This window comes from Schistocerca serialis, chromosome 4 (genome assembly GCF_023864345.2).
Source record: "Schistocerca serialis cubense isolate TAMUIC-IGC-003099 chromosome 4, iqSchSeri2.2, whole genome shotgun sequence".
In the NCBI taxonomy this organism is placed as follows: domain Eukaryota; kingdom Metazoa; phylum Arthropoda; class Insecta; order Orthoptera; family Acrididae; genus Schistocerca; species Schistocerca serialis.
The window spans coordinates 253,544,319-253,567,984 of record NC_064641.1 but is presented as its reverse complement, the minus strand read 5'-3'; the positions used below and the strand labels follow the sequence as shown (position 1 = coordinate 253,567,984).

The following is a 23,666-nucleotide window of genomic DNA, read 5'->3' as shown; positions in this document are numbered from 1 at the left end:
CTGGCGAGCAAGCTACACCGCGATGCAGAGCGCCTCTCTTGCAGAGTCTGCCACTTGAGTTTATTAAACATCTCCGTAACGCTATCACGGTTACCAAATAACCCAGTGACGAAACACGCCGCTCTTCTTTGGATCTTCTCTATCTCCTCCGTCAACCCGACCTGGTACGGATCCCACACTGATGAGCAATACACAAGTATAGGTCGAGCGAGTGTTTTGTAAGCCACCTCCTTTGTTGATGGACTACATTTTCTAAGCACTCTCCCAATGAATCTCAACCTGGTACCCGCCTTACCAACAATTAGTTTTATATGATCATTCCACTTCAAATCGTTCCGTACGCATACTCCCAGATATTTTACAGAAGTAACTGCTACCAGTGTTTGTTCCGCTATCATATAATCATACAATAAAGGATCCTTCTTTCTATGTATTCGCAATACATTACATTTGTCTATGTTAAGGGTCAGTTGCCACTCCCTGCACCAAGTGCCTATCCGCTGCAGATCTTCCTGTATTTCGCTACAATTTTCTAATGCAGCAACTTCTCTGTATACTACAGCATCATCCGCGAAAAGCCGCATGGAACTTCCGACACTATCTACTAAGTCATTTATATATATTGTGAAAAGCAATGGTCCCATAACACTCCCCTGTGGCACGCCAGAGGCTACTTTAACGTCTGTAGACGTCTCTCCATTGATAACAACATGCTCTGTTCTGTTTGCTAAAAACTCTTCAATCCAGCCACACAGCTGGTCTGATATTCCGTAGGCTCTTACTTTGTTTATCAGGCGACAGTGCGGAACTGTATCGAACGCCTTCCGGAAGTCAAGAAAAATAGCATCTACCTGGGAGCCTGTATCTAATATTTTCTGGGTCTCATGAACAAATAAGGCGAGTTGGGTCTCACACGATCGCTGTTTCCGGAATCCATGTTGATTCCTACATAGTAGATTCTGGGTTTCCAGAAATGACATGATACGCGAGCAAAAAACATGTTCTAAAATTCTACAAGAGATCGACGTAAGAGATATAGGTCTATAGTTTTGCGCATCTGCTCGACGACCCTTCTTGAAGACTGGGACTATCTGTGCTCTTTTCCAATCATTTGGAACCCTCCGTTCCTCTAGAGACTTGCGGTACACGGCTGTTAGAAGGGGGGCAAGTTCTTTCGCGTACTCTGTGTAGAATCGAATTGGTATCCCGTCAGGTCCAGTGGACTTTCCTCTATTGAGTGATTCCAGTTGCTTTTCTATTCCTTGGACAATTGGTGAATGATTCTTTAACGAAGGTACAACACTGGCTCAAGGAAGTGTTCCTATAGCAACTATTGCCAATAGGCTTGTAGAACAACACTTTTCTGTTAGAATTCCTGCAATTGAGAGGAATCTGTATCCAACACAAGTTTGAGAGATTTGTTTGAGGAAGATGAAACAATCTATCGGCAAAGCAAGCAAGTAAGTAAGAAACAGGGTGGTACTGCTTTGACTGCAACGTACTTCTCATCATGCCTAAATATTTCAGACTTTTCCATAAAATAGCCAATTGCATGTCACTTTGCTCAAGAACTCACCCCACATAATGCTTATTAAGGGCAATTATACTTTCTGTCATTGTTACTATACAATTTTTAATTTGTTGTTGTTGTTGTTGTTGTGGTCTTCAGTCCTGAGACTGGTTTGATGCAGCTCTCCATGCTACTCTATCCTGTGCAAGCTTCTTCATCTCCCACTACCTACTGCAACCTACATCATTCTGAATCTGTTTAGTGTATTCATCTCTTGGTCTCCCTCTACGATTTTTACCCTCCACGCTGCCCTCCAATACTAAATTGGTGATCCCTTGATGCCTCAGAACATGTCCTACCAACCGATCCCTTCTTCTAGTCAAGTTGTGCCACAAACTTCTCTTCTCCCCAATCCTATTCAATACCTCTTCATTAGTTATATGATCTACCCATCTAATCTTCAGCATTCTCCTGTAGCACCACATTTCGAAAGCTTCTATTCTCTTCTTGTCCAAACTAGTTATCGTCCATGTTTCACTTCCATACATGGCTATGCTCCATACGAATACTTTCAGAAACGACTTCCTGACACTTAAATCTATACTCGATGTTAACAAGTTTCTCTTCTTCAGAAATGCTTTCCTTGCCATTGCCAGCCTACATTTTATATCCTCTCTACTTCGACCATCATCAGTTACTTTGCTCCCCAAATAGCAAAACTCCTTTACTACTTGAAGTGTCTCATTTCCTAATCTAATTCCCTCAGCATCACCCGACTTAATTAGACTACATTCCATTATCCTCGTTTTGCTTTTGTTGATGTTCATCTTATATCCTCCTTTCAGGACACTGTCCATTCCGTTCAACTGCTCTTCCAAGTCCTTCGCTGACTCTGACAGAATTACAATGTCATCGGCGAACCTCAAAGTTTTTATTTCTTCTCCCTGGATTTTAATACCTACTCCAAATTTTTCTTTTGTTTCCTTCACTGCTTGCTCAATATACAGATTGAATAACATCGAGGATAGGTTACAAACCTCTCTCACTCCCTTCCCAACCACTGCTTCCCTTTCGTGCCCCTCGACTCTTAATAACTGCCATCTGCTTTCTGTACAAATTGTAAATAGCCTTTCACTCCCTGTATTTTACCCCTGCCACCTTTAGAATTTGAAAGAGAGTATTCCAGTCAACATTGTCAAAAGCTTTCTCTAAGTCTACAAATGCTAGAAACGTAGGTTTGCCTTTCTTTAATCTAGCTTCTACGATAAGTCGTAGGGTTAGTATTGCCTCACGCGTTCCAACATTTCTACGGAATCCACACTGAACTTCCCCGAGGTCAGCTTCTACCAGTTTTTCCATTCGTCTGTAGAGAATATGCGTTAGTATTTTGCATCCGTGACTTATTAGACTGATTGTTCGGTAATTTTCACATCTGTCAGCACCTGCTTTCTTTGGGATCGGAATTATTATATTCTTCTTGAAGTCTGAGGGTATTTCGCCTGTCTCATACATTTTGCTCACCAGATGGGAGAGTTTTGTCAGGACTGGCCCTCCCAAGGCCGTCAGTAGTTCTAATGGAATGTTGTCTACTCCCAGGGCCTTGTTTCAACTCAGGTTTGTCAAATTATTCACGCAGTATCGTATCTCCCATTTCATCTTCATCTATATCCTCTTCCATTTCCATAATATTGTCCTCAAGTACATTGCCCTTGTATAGGCCCTCTATATACTCCCTCCACCTTTCTGCTTTCCCTTCTTTGCTTAGAACTGGGTTTCCATCTGAGCTCTTGATATTCATACAAGTGGTTCTCTGTTCTACAAAGGTCTCTTTAATTTTCCTGTAGGCAGTATCTATCTTACTCCTAGTGAGATAGGCCTCTACATCCTTACATTTGTCCTCTAGCCATCCCTGCTTAGCCATTTTGCACTTCCTGTCGATCTCATTTTTGAGACGTTTGTATTCCTTTTTGCCTGCTTCATTTTTATATTTTCTCCTTTCATCAATTATATTCAGTATTTCTTCTATTCCCAAGGATTTCCACTAGCCCTTGTCTTTTTACCTACTATGTCCTCTGCTGCCTTCACTACTTCATCTCTCAAAGCTACCCATTCTTCTTCTACTGTATTTCTTTCCCCCATTGCTGTCAATTGTTCCCTTATGCTCTCCCTGAAACTCTGTACAACCTCTGGTTCTTTCAGTTTATCCAGGTCCCATCTCCTTAAATTACCACCTTTTTGCAGTTTCTTCGGTTTTAATCTATAGTTCATAACCAATAGATTGTGGTCAGAGTCCACATCTGCCCCTGGAAATGTCTTACAATTTAAAATCTGGTTCCTAAATCTCTGTCTTACCATTATATAATCTATCTGAAACCTTTTAGTATCTCCAGGGTTCTTCCATGTATACAATCTTCTTTCATGATTCTTGAACCAAGTGTTAACTATGATTAAGTTATGCTCTGTGGAAAATTCTACCAGGTGGCTTCCTCTTTCATTTCTTAGCCCCAATCCATATTCACCTACTATGTTTCCTTCTCTCCCTTTTCCTACTACCGAATTCCAGTCACCTATGACTATTAAATTTTCGTCTGCCTTCACTATCTGAATAATTTCTTTTATTTCATCATACATTTCTTCAATTACTTCGTCGTCTGCAGAGCTAGTTGGCATATAAACATGTACTACTGTAGTAGGCGTGGTCTTCGTGTCTATCTTGCCCACAATAATGCATTCACTATGCTGTTTGTAGTAGCTTACCCGCACTCCTATTTTTTTATTCATTATTAAACCGACTCCTGCATTACCCCTATTTGATTTTGTATTTATAACCCTGTATTCACCTGACCAGAAGTCTTGTTCCTGCTGCCACCGAACTTCACTAATTCCCACTATATCTAACTTTAACCTATCCATTTCCCTTTTTAAATTTTCTAACCTACCTGCCCGATTAAGGGATCTGACATTCCGTGCTTTGATCCGTAGAACGCCAGTTTTCTTTCTCCTGATAACGACGTCCTCTTGAGTAGTCCCCACCCGGAGATCCTAATGGGGGACTATTTTACCTCCGGAATATTTTACCCAAGAGGACGCCATCATCATTTAATCATACAGTAAAGCTGCATGCCCTCGGGAAAAATTACGGCCGTAGCTTCCCCTTGCTTTCAGCCGTTCGCAGTACCAGCACAGCAAGGCTGTTTCGGTTAATGTTACAAGGCCAGATCACTCAATCATCCAGACTGTTGCCCTTGCAACTACTGAAATGGCTGCTGCCCCTCTTCAGTAACCACATGTTTGTCTGGCCTGTCAACAGATACCCCTCTGTTGTGGTTGCACCTACGGTACGGCTATCTGCTTCGCTGAGGCACGCAAGCCTCCCCACCAACGGCAAGGTCCATGGTTCTTGCGGGGATTTTTAATTAAATTAAAATTTTTAATTTATTCAGAATGAAAATAAAGATGAAAAACAAATAAGTTTCTTCCGATAAGTCAAAGTGGAAAGCTAAGTGCATTTCACATGGTAGATAGGTTGATGGAGGGGAACAGGTGGGGGGCAGTGAAAAATAGACGAGTTGGAAATGAACACGCAAAAAAATTAAAAACGAGCAAAGAACAGCAATAGTCACAGAAAGGAAATTCTGAGACTAGAGAAATAAACTTGAACTTAGGCACTGGGAATGTACAATATCCTGTTGCAGAGCATGCCCTACAACATGATAGATGTGACCTCGGTGTCTGTTTTACACCACATATAACATTAGACTCTCTTTACAACATGTGCTCAGTTCAACCCCCCCCCCCCCCCCCCCCACCCCCCCTCTCCCCCAGCCTAAATTTATCTTAATTTCTGTGGTTTCAGCATTTCCTTTCAGTAATTGTTACTGTTCACTCCCTTTTTTAATTTTTTATGGTTATCTTTTGACACCTTTCTGCTCTTTTTTTTTTTTCAGTGTTCTCTGTCCTGCATACAATGTTATCTTCCATCAATGAGTTCTCAGATTTTCAAATCTTGTCCACTGCAGGTACCAAAAAGCCTTCTCATCCTGTCCAGCAAGGCTCCTCTGACCTTGACTTCTGGGTGATTTTGCTGTAACTCATCCCATTTTATACACCTCACCAATCCTTTTTCTTCTTCCCTCTTTCTTTCCCCTTCAGCCCTTCTGTCAAAAGAAAGAGCAACTTGCTATGAAAGCTTGTGCATTTACATATATTTACTGTGTTTTCTGCTGCTGCTGCTTCCTGAGTAGATTATTTTTTTTTTTTTTTTTTTTTTTTTTTTTTTACCAAACCTTGAAATCTGATCTATTTTAGTGTGTCCTGCACTTAACGATATCTCAAACAAATATGTGCCAGTAATAAATAAGGGCATAAATAGCTGGTTTTTGGAACTGAATATTTTCTAAGTGGCTAAACCTTAAAATGTTAAACTTAAAAGGCACTTGCGACACAAACTAATCTTGCACAAGTTTTACGTACTGTCTGGATTATATCCTTTCAAAGGAATTGGCATACTTACAGTTACCTAATTTCACACACCTTGATCAACAGATTTCCTTTCCCCGACCAATTTTTTAAAAAGCAACACATTCTGTTTTTTAACCATCCAGTGCTAGCTGGAAAATTCTGTACTCCCAGTATATATGTAAACTCATGAACTTCCCTTTTCAACAATAGCCCATTGGAGAGCAAAATGGTTATCAAAGGTTTGTTCACTATTGATTATGATTTCACCAAAATTCTGGGCCTACAGAATTTTTCAGTTAGCAATGATCAGATGGTTTTAAAGTTAAATTACTTGATTTTTAGGAATGTAGTGGTAGAAACGAAATCTGTGGATCGCGTCAAGTTTAATCAGTAGATTGAAAAATCTCCCAGTTTCTTTTGAAGGGCATAATCTAGAGCAGAGCGGGAAACAGTTCGGGCTTAGGGGCCACATTGTGGAAACAGATGTTAATGGAGGGCCACACTTTTTAAAATGATTGCATGCATTAGTTAAATCCGCATTTCTGAAAAGATATAAACAGTTAAAGAAAAATTCTGAATGTCTTGATGGGCCACAGAAAACCCATTAGCAGCCGACTTGTGGCCTTCTGGCCGCTATTTGCTCTCACCTTATCTGGAAGATACTTAAAATGTGACACGACTGGTTTGTTTTAGATGTGCCTTCCAGAGCAAATCTTCATGTTTAAAGGAGAAGAGTGCCAGAGCGCTAAACATAGTAAGAAGAACCTCACCATTCTTCACTGAAAGAATACGACGGGAGTGGACAAACTGCCTCTTCTCGTCAGGAAATCAGAACAATCTAGATGATTCATAGGTATATTTTTTATACTATATTCCATAACAGTTTAACATACATGGTGTCCCATTTGGCATGATATGGTGAGTATAACATTAAGACAACAAGTTGCCAGCTTGATAATCCAAACAAAACCTACTTTACTGTCCAAGAAAATTACCAATGCAAACAACATTCTTCATTCAGGCATGATCCTCAATATCTCTTGAAAAATATTCATGGATATTTTATTGTCAAGGCACAAAATTGGTGCACTCATAATTTGTGAGATAATGTAATGAATAGAATAATACACCATTTGCCAAAACATCAGTGAATGATGAACCTTGTGGTGGTGGTTGTTAGTGTTTAACGTCCCGTCGACAACGAGGTCTTTAGAGACGGAGCGTAAGCTCGGGTTAGGGAAGGATTGGGAAGGAAATCGGGCGTGCCCTTTCAAAGGAACCATCCCGGCATTTGCCTGAAACGATTTAGGGAAATCACGGAAAACCTAAATCAGGATGGCCGGAAACGGGATTGAACCGTCGTCCTCCCGAATGGGAGTCCAGGATGAACCTTGTGGCAAAAAGATTTTGTCATACTTAGGCCTTTGTTAAAATATATCATCTCTTTTTCTCTATATTGCCTGATTCATGTCTTTTTTATTTAACTGAATTATGCAGCTTTACCAAGAACATAAGACTCGTAGGTCATCCTGTTATACGCATTATCTCCAATGTCGGGGTTATCGTACTGTAACTGGACAGATGGCGCCCGCCACTGCCCAACAACTGAAGTGCCAATTGTGGTGGATCATGCCTTTCTCCAAAGGATATGAGTACGGGCAGTAACAAACATTGGAAGCAGGATAGGCCAGGCCTTCATTGATGGAGAAGAATTTTTGCCACTTCTGATCTCTTACTGTACAAGACATCTTTACATCTACCCCACAAATTCTAGTATCCTCACAGGGTTAATTTGAACAGCTTTGAAAGAAAGGAGGGCCGGGATGAGTTAAATTTATAGCGCAATAGTTAAATTTCACAGCTTGATGGTGTAAGGACTCAACCCACTGACTTGGGTGCCAAGTGAAATTTTTTTGCAGGTGGTGATAGATGCTGATAGGGGGAAAAATCATTATTTCTATTGGTAACTGTTCTGCATGCGTGAATTTACCAATATGCATAAACATTAAGTACTTTTACATGCCAAGACCACTGATAAGTTACAACTGTTGGACTGTGCTGACATACAAAATGTCAAATGTTATTAACATGAAGAAGTTGTGACTTTTCAGGAGTTGTAATAAACGTTCAGGCTGGCCAGAGATAAACATGCTCTTTGCTACGAAATTCACTACGAGAGCATGGTTCACAGAAAGTTTTGTTACCATCAAGAAAGCTCGTTTTGGAACACTGCGGGGGAATCAAGATTTTGAGCCACCAAAAGCAACTGGTACTGATACTGGACCTAACAGTGAAGATTGGGCCAATCTTGTTCCTCAGGGAATCTGGGATGTCTATGGATTCACTGCTGGGGGTAAAAACAGACAGTCATGCAAAATACTTTCAAACACGGTTTCTGAAAACTGTCTTGAGCAGCTGAAAATATCTTACACCTTGTAACTAGAAATAGGCCAGGACTTAATGACAACGTCAGTATAGAAACAGGGATTAGTGATCATGATGTCATTATAGCAACTATGATTATTTAAGTTAATAAATCAGTCGAGAAGGCTAGCAGAGTGTTTTGCTAGATAGAGCAGATAAGCAGTTATTAAAATCTCACTTAGACAGTGAATCTGCACACTTAGTTACAGTAAGATGGCTGTAGAGGAATTATGGGCAAAGTTTAAGCAGACTGTAAATCGAAGTCTGGAAAGTTACGTGCTTAGTAAGGGGATAAAGGGTGAAAAAGACACACCATGGTTTAATAACAAAATTTAGAAGATGCTGAGGAAGCAGAGGCTGTTCCACTCTAGGTTCAAAAGGGGATGCACAAGTGACAACATGGGAAGGTTAGTAGAGATTCATGCACCTGTGAAAAGATCTATGCACGAAGCATACAACTACCACTGTCACACCTTAGCAAAAGATCTGGCAGAGTCTACAGCTTCCATTCAGTTTTGTTAATCAGTCTGGTGTGGCAGTTGAAGACAGCAAAACGAAACCCGAAGTTTTATATTTCATGTTCAAGAAATCATTTACACAGGAGAACCGTACAAAGATACCATCATTTGACCATTGGACAGACTGCCGTATGGACGACGTAGAAATAGGCATACCTGGTGTAAAGAAACAACTGAAAGATTTGAAAACAAATAAATCACCAGGTCTGGATGGAATCCCAGTTTGAGTTTACAAAGAGTACTCTAAGGCATTGACCCCTTACCTAGCTAGCATTTATCATGAATGTGGTGTCACCGCCAGACACCACACTTGCTAGGTGGTAGCTTAAATCGGCCGCGGTCCATTTAGTACATGTCGGACCCGCGTGTCGCCACTGTGTGATCGCAGACCGAGCGCCACCACAAGGCAGGTCTCGAGATACGGGATAGCACTCGCCCCAGTTGTACGACGACTTTGCTAGCGACTACACTGACGAAGCCTTTCTCTCATTTGCCGAGAGACAGTTAGAATAGCCTTCAGCTAAGTCCATGGCTACGACCAAGCAAGGCGCCATTAACCGTATCTGAAGATAGTCTTATTTGTATTATCAAGAGCGATGTACCACAAGGATAGAATAAAGTTAAGTATTCAAGGAGCTGCATACTTTTCTTATTAGAATTCACTACTTATCCTGTTCCAGAATTCACGCCCGTCTGCGTTAGATAGCGTGCATTTAGGCCGCCTCTATCTACTAGGTGTTGGCACATTTACCAACACATCATTGGCGACGAGGCAACGGAACGGGTCTTGTTCTTTCTAATTGCTTACATTTACTTGTGTCATGGCTTCGCCACAATCTCCCGATGTACTGTCCGAATTTTATCGCTTGCAGAATCAGCAGACGCAGGCGTTATTGGATGCCCTTGGACAGCTCGTCCAGGGTCAACGTGCCATTCAAACCGATGCGGCAGCCGCCGCTTCACCGCTCCCGCAGCCACAACATGCAGTTGCACCGCAGTTTCGCAATTTTGATGCACAGCACGAGACCTGGACTGAATGGTCACGCCAGTTTGGATTTCATCTCGCCGCCTACAGAATTCAAGGTAATGAGCGGCAGCCATTTTTGCTTTCGTGTGTAGGTGTGTCCACCTACTGTGTGATAGTGAAATTGTTTCCCCGACGCGACATAGCAACTCTGTCATACGAAGACATTTTGTCTGCTTTAGATGCCTATTTCAAAGAAACAGTAAATGTCATTGCAAAAAGGTATACGTTCTTTCGTACAAAACGTACGGCCGGTCAAACTAATCGGGAGTGGGTTGCAACTTTGCAAGGCCTTACTAGGGATTGTGCGTTTGAATGTGACTGTGGCCTTCCTTATTCAGATACTATGGTGCACGATGCAATTGCACAGAACGTTTCTGATGTTCGTATACGGGAGCAGATTTTGAAACTCATCAATCCCTCCCTTCAGCAAGTGATAGACATATTAGATAGACAAGACACGCTTGACTGTGCTCAGGAATCTTTTGAAACTTCGCCAGCCGTGTGTAACATTCACCGGCCCGTCGGGCGCGCTGCGCGGCCCGGTAAACTGCCCTCGCGCACGTCTGCGCAGCTGCCGCCACACTCTAAACCAAGTGTGCCGCGCCAGCACACAAATGCAGTGACATCATGCCCGCGGTGTGCTACTAGACATTCGCGTGAAAATTGTCCGTCACGCCAAGCTATTTGCTTTTTCTGTAATAAGAAAGGACATGTTCAAAGTGTTTGCCAGAAAAAGCTCAGATCAGACACTCTTAATCATTCCAGGCCCTTTGCTTCGCGCCGGAATCAAACCAAGAATACTCAGGCTCGTGGACCTTCACCCATGGACATTCATGTAGTTTATTCCACTTCGTCCAGTGACACTGTCCCTAACAGTGACTGTGTTCGTCCCACAAAACGTGTGCGTCGACGTCGCCGGAAATCACGTCAATTAGCAAGTGATTCTGTACCAGTGTCTGTTCAAATTGCACAAAACAGTCGCTCTTGTCGTCAGCAGGACAATAAACTTTTTGTAGATTTGGACTTTAATGGCAAGGTCATACCATTCCAGCTCGATACCGGAGCTGCAGTTTCATTGCTCAATCACGACACGTACAAACAACTGGGCAAACCTCCGTTGCGTGCCGCAAATGTTCAGCTCAGTACATATTCAGGACAGAAAATTCCTGTGTTAGGACAGTGCAGCCTTCTTGCAACATACAAGAGACAAACAAAATTTGTGTCATTTTACGTTCTTCGTTCTTCTACTGCAGTGAACTTGTTTGGTTTAGATTTATTTCAGTTGTTTAACATGTCTATAGTAAATCAGGTCCTATCAGTGAACCAGACTGTGCCTTCAGACAGTGTTTCTCGTCTGTGTGAAGAATTTGCAGACATTTTTGCACCGGGCCTTGGTTGCACTAAAAACTATGAAGCACATTTGGAACTGAAAGTAAACGCGCAACCGAAATTTTTCCGAGCGCGCAATGTTCCCCACGCATTGCGTGATGAGGTCGCAAGAACATTAAACGATTTAGAATCACAAGGTGTGAGTGAATGTGCGCAATGCCTCTTCTCTTTCAGCTCCGCTTCATCGCTTACGCCGTACAAGTGTTCCGTTCGTCTGGACGACGGACTGCGATCGTGCTTTTCGCCAGTTGAAATCGGCGTTGCTTTCAAATACTTGCCTTACGCAATTCGATCCCCGGAAACCCCTTTTGTTGATGGTAGATGCATCGGATTTCGGGATCGGTGCTGTGCTTGCGCACAAAGTTGGCTCACATGATCGCCCTATTGCCTTTGCGTCAAAATTGCTCTCGTCTGCGCAAAGAAATTACTCACAGATAGAGAAAGAAGCTTTGGCTCTTGTGTTTGGTGTTACTAAGTTCCATGATTTCTTGTATGGTCATCACTTTACCATCATCACAGACCACAAGCCTTTGACATCGCTTTTTCATCCGAACAAGCCTGTACCTCCACGTACAGCGCAGAAATTCATTCGCTGGTCTCTTTTCCTCTCGCAGTACCGCTACGATATCTTGTATCGGTCCACTGCTAAGCACGGCAACGCTGATGCGTTATCCCGTTTGCCTGTTGCTGAGGATAAAGCATTCGATTCTTCCGAACTTGCTTGCATGTTCATTGATTCGGAAACCGATGAAGTGGTCGAATCGTTTCCGATTGATTTTCGTCGTGTCGCTACAGCCACAGCGGCTGACCCTGTCCTTGCTACCGTTTTGCGTTTTGTTGCTACGCAATGGCCTTTGTCAAAGTTTCGGATCGAGGATCCGTTGGTTCGCCGATTTTTTGCTCACAAGGAGAGACTTTTTGTTTGACATGGTGTTTTGTTGTTGCATTCTGATAATGATCAGTCCAGAGTCGTGGTCCCACGTTCGTTACAGTCCTCTGTTTTACGGCTTCTTCACCAAGGACATTGGAGTATAGTGCGAACGAAACAACTTGCTCGTCAGCACTGTACTTGGTTCGGAATCGATGCTGCGATTACAAATATGTGTTCTTCTTGCATGGCGTGTGCCGAACAACAATCCGCACCGCCGCGGAAAGTCTTTGCTTGGCCAAAAGCCACTTCCCCTTGGCAACGCTTGCACATCGATTTTGCTGGTCCATTCTGGAATGCTCGATGGTTCGTTCTGGTAGATGCCTTCAGTAATTTTCCTTTTGTTGTCCGGATGTCTTCCACGACGTCATCTGCCGCCATCCAAGCGTTGTCTGCTATCTTTTGCATTGAAGGTCTTCCGCAGACTATTGTTTCCGATAATGGCCCACAATTCATGTCCGCAGAATTTCAGTCATTCTGCCAGGCCAATGGTATTCACCGTCTGACCTCCGCGCCATTTTCGCCTCAGTCAAATGGTGCCGCTGAACGATTGGTCCGGACTTTCAAGTCACAGATGTTGAAGTTGAAAGAGTCGCATTCTCGGGAGGACGCGTTGTTGCTCTTTTTGTCATCGTATCGCTCTCAGCCCCGAGATGGTCACTCGCCGGCTGAGTTGCTCCACGGTCGTCCTCATCGAACCTTGATGTCTTTGCTGCATCCACCGCATCAGGTTCCTGTGCAGAGGCAGACTCCTGCTTTTGCTCCAGGCGACGTTGTATTCTATCGCAACAATCGAAGTTCACGGCGTTGGCTCGCAAGGCGCATTCTTCGCTGCCTCGGTCGTGTGATGTATTTGGTTTTGGGGGCCTCTGGTGAGGTGCGTCGGCATCTCACTCAGCTGCGCCTCTGTCGTCGCACAGGATCTGCCGCTCCCCGTCTGCTTTCAGTGACGGTGCCGTCCGGTCAGCGCCCTGGGGACCCATCAACTGGCTCGCCTCATCCCCAGGTGTTACCGACGATGCCTTCCATTTTGCCCCATGGCGGCGCGCCGCCGCAGCCGTCGCCTGTTCTCCCGCCGGCACCGCCCGCATTCGACGGTTCGCTGCAGCCGCCAAGCGCCTCCCTGGGTCACGCGCCGCCGATCGCTTCCCGTGACCAGCCGTCCTCCGCCATGGAACTCTTGCCCGCTCCGGACTACATGGCGTCTTCGCGCGTCGGCTACCCTGACGCAATGGAGGTCGACCCTTCGGCCCCTCCTGTCTCTTTACGGGCGCATACACTGCATGTTGACGTGCACCCTGGACTAGGTTTTCAGGCGTTTCCTAGCTCCCCTCGGACTGAATGGCCGGGTGCGGGTGGCACAGCCTCGCCTGTTGTTAGGCTCCCCACCTCATCGCATACGTCAACATGGGGTCCTCCCCACGGCGGGCGGAAGCCTTATAACACGACCGTTCGCCGATTTGCGGGGGAGGAATGTGGTGTCACCGCCAGACACCACACTTGCTAGGTGGTAGCTTAAATCGGCCGCGGTCCATTTAGTACATGTCGGACCCGCGTGTCGCCACTGTGTGATCGCAGACCGAGCGCCACCACAAGGCAGGTCTCGAGATAGGGGATAGCACTCGCCCCAGTTGTACGACGACTTTGCTAGCGACTACACTGACGAAGCCTTTCTCTCATTTGCCGAGAGACAGTTAGAATAGCCTTCAGCTAAGTCCATGGCTACGACCTAGCAAGGCGCCATTAACCGTATCTGAAGATAGTCTTATTTGTATTATCAAGAGCGATGTACCACAAAGATAGAATAAAGTTAAGTATTAGAGGAGCTGCATACTTTTCTTATTAGAATTCACTACTTATCCTGTTCCAGAATTCACGCCCGTCTGCATTAGATAGCGTGCATTTATGCCGCCTCTATCTACAAGGTGTTGGCACATTTACCAACACATCAATGAATCTCTCACCCAGCACAAAGTCCCAAGCGACTGGAAAGAAGTGCAGGTGATTCTAGTATACAGGAAACTAAAAGAAAGGACCCGCAGAATTACAGACCAATATACCTAACTTTTGTTTGCTGTAGAGTCCTTGAACATATTCTCAGTGCAAATACAATAAATTTTCTTGAGATTGTGAAACTTATGTTCACAAAACAGCATGGTTTTAGAAAGCATTTTCCCTCATTTGCCTTATAACCTCGCAGTAAGACTACTCATTGACAGTCTAACCAGGCGAAAAAAACTCCTTACGTAATATTCCCCGAATGTTGAGAAAAAGAGCAGTGACTTCATGTTGCTGCAAACTTGTTGAGCTTTTTTTTGGCCTTGGAGAAGATGGTGTTTTCCATTGTGATGATTACTGTTTCGGTTCAGGATCATAAGTGTAGATCAAAGATTCATCACCTGTTATGACTCTGGATAAGAATTTTGGACACTCTTTAATTCTTTGTTGCAGCTCAGTGCATGTCTGAATTCTTGAGGATTCAATGGTCAAAGCTGACAAGGTGCAGGCCAAACTTCACTGCAATTCATCTCATGTTCAGTTCATCAGCTAGAATTTGCTAACATGTACCATGTGATAGCCTAAATCTGTTACAAACATTGCGAATTGCCTGCCTTTGGTCTTCATGAACCATGTCATGCACTTTCATTATCATTTCTAGTATTGAGCATGTCAATGGTTGGGCAGAATATCTGACATCTTCCACAGATTCTCGGCCTTCCTCGAAGCACTTGAACCACTCAAATGTTCTTGCTTGACTCTGTACACTATTACCAAATGTCTCTGTCAGCATGTGGAGGGTTTCAGCTGCAGTTTTCTTCAACTTGAAAATGAGTTTGATGCAAATCCATTGCTGTATGATACAAATCCATTGCCCCTTCACATTATTCATTTCACTATTCACGAAAGCGCTAAAACACGTCCTGACACACACCACTACAACTCACAACTGCAGCAAAGATGCACAACTTTGTGCTACAATAGCTAAGACGTGTATTGTGAGACATATAGTGGTAGAAAGTTGTGTTAGTACTGGTCTGACCGGTACACTGAAATTCTAAGATATTTTGGGTCACGTCTCGTACATCAAATAATAGAGCAAATCAAACATTTTTTTTCCTTCCAGTGAGGCCACAAAGCATCTAACTACAAAATAAAGTTCTGTAGTTCAGCTTCTTGCAATTGAGGTAAGAGCTATAGTTTAAGCGCATCAAGATAACAAACCCCTGTTAAGTTTCTTTACTGAAAAAGGAAGGCTCACAAACTTTCCACTGGGATATGGGACAAAAAGATAAAAATCTGTTTCAGGGAGCCTTGTTGCAACTGTACCATCTCATGGGGATTTGCTGACTCCCAGATGTGCACATTATGTGTATTCACAATGTCGATTCATTGCTGAAGATGACACAATCCAGAAAATCTTCATCATCATACAGCAACATTTTATCTGCAAAGTTGGCACATAAACTATAGTCTGTAGGTTTTAGAGCTTTAATAACTGCAAACATTAAGGACATAGTTGTAAATATCTTCTTAGAAGTCTCCACACAGATATTACCGAAACTGCTAATTCACAACCAGCCTTCCGAACTGATTTCTTGGGGTTAAGCATGAAAGACTCTTTCACTCGTTCAATACATTCTTTAGTCACTCTTGGTTGTCCCATGTTCTTCCTTTGCAAAAACAGCCAGAGTCTTCAAACTGCTGAGACCATCAACAGATTTACTAATGCTTGGAGTCTTACTGTGGAACGTAATGCAAAACGCACAATGCACTGTAACAACACATTCAATCCTTATATTCTGTAAAACACAAAAAGCATTCTGTTCACTAGTTTCCATCTTTGCTACTATCACCTTCCAATGGGAGACGCAGGAAACATTGCATGCATATGCACACAGGTATACAAACAAAACTGTTTGAGTTGCTCTTCCATTAGAAGTGTTATTTGTAATTGTAACTTGAATGTAATAAATGCTACAAAGCCTTAAAATTCCAATGTTCATTTTGAAATACCTGGTAAGTAGAAAGTAAAATACCCAACACACAAGTGTATAAAGACAACAAAAGCAAGAGGGGAACAAAATCAGAAAAGGGTGCAAAACAGATGAGCAGTGGCGAATAGTTACAAGACAAAATCAGAGAAGAAACTACTTAATGGATTTATTTAATCTTTGGTCCAGAACATACAAAAATATTTATGCAGTTCTCACTGGTTTACATACATTTTGCAAGTCATCTACATACTTTTTAATGTCTTTAAAGCTCTTTTATGCTTGTCTTGCACCCAACCACCATTCCTCAAATTGATATTTCTACTATAAGATCATGTTACTCCTAATAGTACAAAACAAAGGGGGATGGAATTATGACTCTAGCATTTATTTGAAAATTGAAAAATGTCTTTTGCATGCAAGGTAGCCATGCAAGCAGGGACTTGGAAGAATTATAAAACAAATTAACACCTGGTAGAGAATTAGTTTATTGGAGACAGACTACAACCCCAGATTATACAAGGATGGGGAGGAAATGAGTTGCAGTCTTTTTAAAGGAAACAGGATAAATTTTGACATGAAAGAAAAATGACAGAAGATGCAAATTTGGATGACAGGGTGGGACTGCTCCTCCTGGGGAGATACTATAGTTTGTTATGAGTACAAGCAGCAGATTGCCTGCAGATCAGTTACAAAATCCTTCAACATGATGATGCGAAACTAGCATACATTCAATCAGGTAGATAATGAAGTCAAGTTCTGGTGCTGAGAGACCAATAGTTGAAACAGTTAAGCACGCTCTCATACTCTGATATGCCAGTAAAAACAGTTGTCCTAATTTGAATGCCAGCACTCTCATTATGTGTGTATACTTCTTTCGGAGCAGGTATTACACTGGGGTCAACTCCATGAGTATGAACTATTATTGTATTTTAAGCTCTTAACATTGATAACTACAACTAAAGCAACAAAGTTTAACTCACTTCTGCATCTTCATCATTTTCACTATCTTTTGCCTCATCTTCTTCTTCATCATCCCCTTCAGCTAGCCTCATTTCTTCACGCATGTGAGCTGCTGATTCCGAAACAACAGCACGCGGATGACTCGGAGGCAACCATGACACCAAATCATTTTCACTCTCCCAGTAGTAATGTCGTCCTCTGTATTCATAAAAACACACATACCATACACTATAAGATTATATCAATAAATACTAATAAAATCACAAGTTACAGTTGACACCACACAGAAATGTGCTGCGAGTGACTTATGGTTTTAAAAGTGCACACAAGATCTATGGAGAAATGCAACAACTGTTGGACGGTTATAGCTGATTATCTTTCAAAGTTAAAAACCTTTTATTTCACATTAAAGAAAGAAGTATGAAATTACATAGTATTCTACTGGGACGGACTGTAGTATTATTTTGAGTTAAGTGATTTTTTTGTTTCAGCTGTTTTCGTGTTAAATCTTTTTTTCGATATACAGCTTGACTCTTTGTACACAATCCATAAGTGTGACCTCTGAAAAGTTGAAACAGGCTGTCGGGGAACGTTCCTTATCGTGAGCACAAGTTTTACGCTGGCACAAATCATTTTTGGAAGGCAGGGAAGACAATGAAGATGAATCTTGCTCAGGAACACTTTCAACAATGTTGATTTGCTTCCTTGGCAGTAGGGGTATCACATATAAAGAATTCACACCTCCAAGACAAACTGTCAACCAAACATTTCACAAAGATGTCCTTGAAAGGGTGAATCGAGTGAGTCCAGACATTGCAGACAAGTAAATGCTGCATCATGACAACATCCTGTGCCACAAGGTCACTTCTATCATGGACTTTTGGACCTCAGAAAGCAATCCTGTTGTTCCACAGCCAACCTATTCACCTTACCTGAGTCCTTGTGACTTTTTTATTTTCCCAAAATTGAAAGATGTCTGAAAAGGACATCATTTTTGGACTCAGGAGAACATTCAAGAGAATGTGACCGACACGTTAAAGTCCCAACCAGTTGAAGCCTTTCAGCGTTGCTACTAAGGCTACTACTAAGGCTGAGAACAACTACTCTGCCATTGTATAGCTGCCAATGGGAACTACTTTAATTGGGACAATACTGTTGTTTGGAAAAAAAAATCTAACTTCAGTGGATGGAAAATCAGTCCACTTTTCTCAAACACCTCATAATTCTGCCAGAGACAGTAAAGGACCTGGAAGAGCAATCGAACAGACTAGATAGTTTCTTGAAAAAGAGGTTATAAGATCAGACTCAACCAAATTACAATAAGAGTAACGGAATGTGGTAGAATTCAAGCAGACGATAACTGACAAATGAGATTAGGAAATTAGATGCTAAAAGTAGCAGATGAGTTTTGCTACTTGGGCACCAAAATAACATTTGATAGCAGAAGTAGTATGTAAAGCTGTCATCACTCTGAAGATTGTTTTGAACACCACAGTGCCTTGATGGGCATGGTCTTTTTGGAGGTGGTATGCCATTGCCTTCCTCTGAACTTTGTTCAAACTTACCCAGACAGTTACGGGGGTCTACAACTTAATGTGGATTCCAAATCTCAGGGCAGCTTGGCATTTTTCACATCAACAGACATTGCTAGAGGTGAAATAAGAGATTAGTGACAGATGAAAACCGTACGACTTACGGGGGATCGAACTTGAGACCTTTGAAAGTGTAATCTGCCATTTCACCACTCACCTACTGAGGTACTGATATAAAATGCAGGCTGGCAATATGAGGAAAAGCATTTCTGAAAAAGAGAAATTTTTTAACATCTAATATAAATTTACATGTTAGTAAATCTTTTTCTGAAAGCATTTGTCTGGAGAGTAGTGTTGTACGGAAATGAAAGATGGATGAGAAGCAGTTCAGGCAAGAAGAAAATAGAAGCTTTTGGGGGCAAAAAGAAATTTATGGCATAACATATCTAAAAGAAGAGACTGGCTGATAGGACACATTCTGAGGCATCAAGGAATATTTAATTTGGTATAGGGGGGAAGTGTTGTGGGAAAAAATTCTACAGGGAGACCAATGGATGAATATAGCAAGCAGCTCCAAATTGGATGTAGGTTGCAGTAAATATTCAGAGATGAAGAGTCTTGCACAGAATAAACTGGCAGGAACAGATGCATCAAACCAGTCTTTGGACTGAAGCCTGTAACAATCACTTACAAAATAAAACAAGGGTAGTAATTTCATCAAACATGGATGCTACATTTTGAGCTCCCGTGCATGTTGCCCATCACTACTCTTTCTCTGGGCTTGAACACTAAGGGTGGTGAGCACCAACCGGGGATAAGTGAAACTAAAGTAATAAGTTATTAGGAGAGAAGGAAATTGGTGACTTCGAGTCGATAGTACTGCACTAAAGGAGTAAATTACTCCAGGAGTAAATTTTTCATTTACTTCCGAAGTAAATTTGTTTACTCCATTACTGGTTAAGAGCACAAGTGAAGAGTACACTACTATGTTAGTAAATTAAGGAGGAAATAAGGCCAAAATTTACTCCTAGACAGTAGAAGGAGAGCAAGGTGTGATCTCTGAGTTCTGTGTTTTAAGTGTTGAATTCTATGCACTACCTGGATTACGAAGAACATATGGAGATGGAGGAAAAGGTGAACATCCCACAAATGACAGTTGTAATGGAGAGAAGAGACCTATTTTTGATGTATATTGACAGTGATTTCAAAGAGTGGTTTGGGTTGCGTAAGGAATATTTTGAGTTGCTGCTTGGTATGCTGGAGCCGTTACTGCAGGAACCGTGCTTTTATCTGTAACTTCTTTGCGGACTGCAAATTTTTTAGCACAAGTACTTTTAAAAATGTAGCATTGGATCTCATTAATATCCATTGTACTACTGCTGGAAGAGCTTTTAACAGTGTGATAAACAGTTTAGTTGCCTTAAAGCCAATGTGTGTGTCCATGCCATAGAGCCACGGAAATGTATCATAAAACAAAAGAGAATTCTATCAAACTGGTGAGTTTCCAAATGTCATAGGGGCCATAGACTGTGTACATATACCCACACTTTGTCCTTCTGGAGTGCAAGCAGAAACATACAGAAATCGCAAGAATTTCTTTTCTATCAATACACAAACCATCTGTGATACCAATATGAAGATTTTGAATGTGGCAAGCCATTGGCCGGGTTCCATGCAAGATGCACGCATTTGGGACAATAGTAGAGTTGCTGCAGAATTTGAAAATGGACAATATGATGGGTTGCTTGTTGGAGATAGTGGATATGCTCTCTCCAAACATCTTATGATGCCAGTGTTCTGAGCCCACACGGGAGTTAAATGGCGCTACAATAGAGCCCGTTTTGCTACCAGATGAGTAATGGAGTGAGTGTTCAGTGTTTGGAAGAAATGTTTCCAAATTCTCACTTAAAACAATGCGACTTAAACCAAACAAATGTGCGAATGTTATTGTGGCTGCTGCAGTTCTACACAACTTTGGAATAGAAGTTAGAGATGTGTTTCACCCCGATGCTGTGGAGGTACAAGTACAGAAAGGGCAACAGCCTCAACGGGTGCGGGGCAAAGTCAGGACATGCGGGGACCAAGCAGCAATCGGTATTGTAATTGTCAACTGTCGAAGCTGCGTTGGTAAAGTACCGGAACTTCAAGCGCTGATAGAAAGCACCGAAGCTGAAATCGTTATAGGTACAGAAAGCTGGCTTAAGCCAGAGATAAATTCTGCCGAAATTTTTACAAAGGTACAGACGGTGTTTAGAAAGGATAGATTGCATGCAACCGGTGGTGGAGTGTTCATCGCTGTTAGTAGTAGTTTATCCTGTAGTGAAGTAGAAGTGGATAGTTCCTGTGAATTATTATGGGTGGAGGTTACACTAAACAACCAAACTAGGTTAATAATTGGCTCCTTTTACCGACCTCCCGACTCAGCAGCATTAGTGGCAGAACAACTGAGAGAAAATTTGGAATACATTTCACATAAATTTTCTGAGCATGTTATAGTCTTAGGTGGAGATTTCAATTTACCAGATATAGACTGGGACACTCAGATGTTTAGGACGGGTGGTAGGGACAGAGCATCGAGTGACATTATACTGAGTGCACTATCCGAAAATTACCTCGAGCAATTAAACAGAGAACCGACTCGTGGAGATAACATATTGGACCTACTGATAACAAACAGACCCGAACTTTTCGAATCTGTATGTACAGAACAGGGAATCAGTGATCATAAGGCCGTTGCAGCATCCCTGAATATGGAAGTTAATAGGAATATAAAAAAAGGGAGGAAGGTTTATCTGTTTAGCAAGAGTAATAGAAGGCAGATTTCAGACTACCTAACAGATCAAAACGAAAATTTCTGTTCCGACACTGACAATGTTGAGTGTTTATGGAAAAAGTTCAAGGCAATCGTAAAATGCGTTTTAGACAGGTACGTGCCGAGTAAAACTGTGAGGGACGGGAAAAACCCACCGTGGTACAACAACAATGTTAGGAAACTACTGCGAAAGCAAAGAGAGCTCCACTCCAAGTTTAAACGCAGCCAAAACCTCTCAGACAAACAGAAGCTAAACGATGTCAAAGTTAGCGTAAGGAGGGCTATGCGTGAAGCGTTCATTGAATTCGAAAGTAAAATTCTATGTACCGACTTGACAGAAAATCCTAGGAAGTTCTGGTCGTACGTTAAATCAGTAAGTGGCTCGAAACAGCATATCCAGACACTACGGGATGATGATGGCATTGAAACAGAGGATGACACGCGTAAAGCTGAAATAGTAAACACCTTTTTCCAAAGCTGTTTCACAGAGGAAGACCGCACTGCAGTTCCTTCTCTAAATCCTCGCACAAACGAAAAAATGGCTGACATCGAAATAAGTGTCCAAGGAATAGAAAAGCAACTGGAATCACTCAATAGAGGAAAGTCCACTGGACCTGACGGGATACCAATTCGATTCTACACAGAGTACGCGAAAGAACTTGCCCCCCTTCTAACAGCCGTGTACCGCAAGTCTCTAGAGGAACGGAGGGTTCCAAATGATTGGAAAAGAGCACAGATAGTCCCAGTCTTCAAGAAGGGTCGTCGAGCAGATGCGCAAAACTATAGACCTATATCTCTTACGTCGATCTCTTGTAGAATTTTAGAACATGTTTTTTGCTCGCGTATCATGTCATTTCTGGAAACCCAGAATCTACTATGTAGGAATCAACATGGATTCCGGAAACAGCGATCGTGTGAGACCCAACTCGCCTTATTTGTTCATGAGACCCAGAAAATATTAGATACAGGCTCCCAGGTAGATGCTATTTTTCTTGACTTCCGGAAGGCGTTCGATACAGTTCCGCACTGTCGCCTGATAAACAAAGTAAGAGCCTACGGAATATCAGACCAGCTGTGTGGCTGGATTGAAGAGTTTTTAGCAAACAGAACAGAGCATGTTGTTATCAATGGAGAGACGTCTACAGACGTTAAAGTAACCTCTGGCGTGCCACAGGGGAGTGTTATGGGACCATTGCTTTTCACAATATATATAAATGACTTAGTAGATAGTGTCGGAAGTTCCATGCGGCTTTTCGCGGATGATGCTGTAGTATACAGAGAAGTTGCTGCATTAGAAAATTGTAGCGAAATACAGGAAGATCTGCAGCGGATAGGCACTTGGTGCAGGGAGTGGCAACTGACCCTTAACATAGACAAATGTAATGTATTGCGAATACATAGAAAGAAGGATCCTTTATTGTATGATTATATGATAGCGGAACAAACACTGGTAGCAGTTACTTCTGTAAAATATCTGGGAGTATGCGTACGGAACGATTTGAAGTGGAATGATCATATAAAACTAATTGTTGGTAAGGCGGGTACCAGGTTGAGATTCATTGGGAGAGTGCTTAGAAAATGTAGTCCATCAACAAAGGAGGTGGCTTACAAAACACTCGTTCGACCTATACTTGAGTATTGCTCATCAGTGTGGGATCCGTACCAGGTCGGGTTGACGGAGGAGATAGAGAAGATCCAAAGAAGAGCGGCGCGTTTCGTCACTGGGTTATTTGGTAACCGTGATAGCATTACGGAGATGTTTAATAAACTCAAGTGGCAGACTCTGCAAGAGAGGCGCTCTGCATCGCGGTGTAGCTTGCTCGCCAGGTTTCGAGAGGGTGCGTTTCTGGATGAGGTATCGAATATATTGCTTCCCCCTACTTATACTTCCCGAGGAGATCACGAATGTAAAATTAGAGAGATTAGAGCGCGCACGGAGGCTTTCAGACAGTCGTTCTTCACGCGAACCATACGCGACTGGAACAGGAAAGGGAGGTAATGACAGTGGCACGTAAAGTGCCCTCCGCCACACACCGTTGGGTGGCTTGCGGAGTATCAATGTAGATGTAGATGTAGGTGAATGACAATGAACAATATGCACATCAGCCAG

At 42.4% G+C, this 23,666-nt stretch overlaps 1 protein-coding gene across 4 annotated transcripts in view; it reads right to left on the bottom strand.

The window, feature by feature from the left end:
• LOC126473690 (polyglutamine-binding protein 1) overlaps positions 1-23,666 on the bottom strand; it is a 95,437-nt gene that overhangs the window by 5,617 nt on the left and 66,154 nt on the right. For all 4 annotated transcript variants that reach the window (XM_050100926.1, XM_050100929.1, XM_050100927.1 and 1 more), the window contains exon 5: positions 17,233-17,410. In XM_050100926.1, coding sequence (XP_049956883.1) covers positions 17,233-17,410 — 178 coding nt within the window. The remainder of the gene's footprint in view (positions 1-17,232; positions 17,411-23,666) is intronic.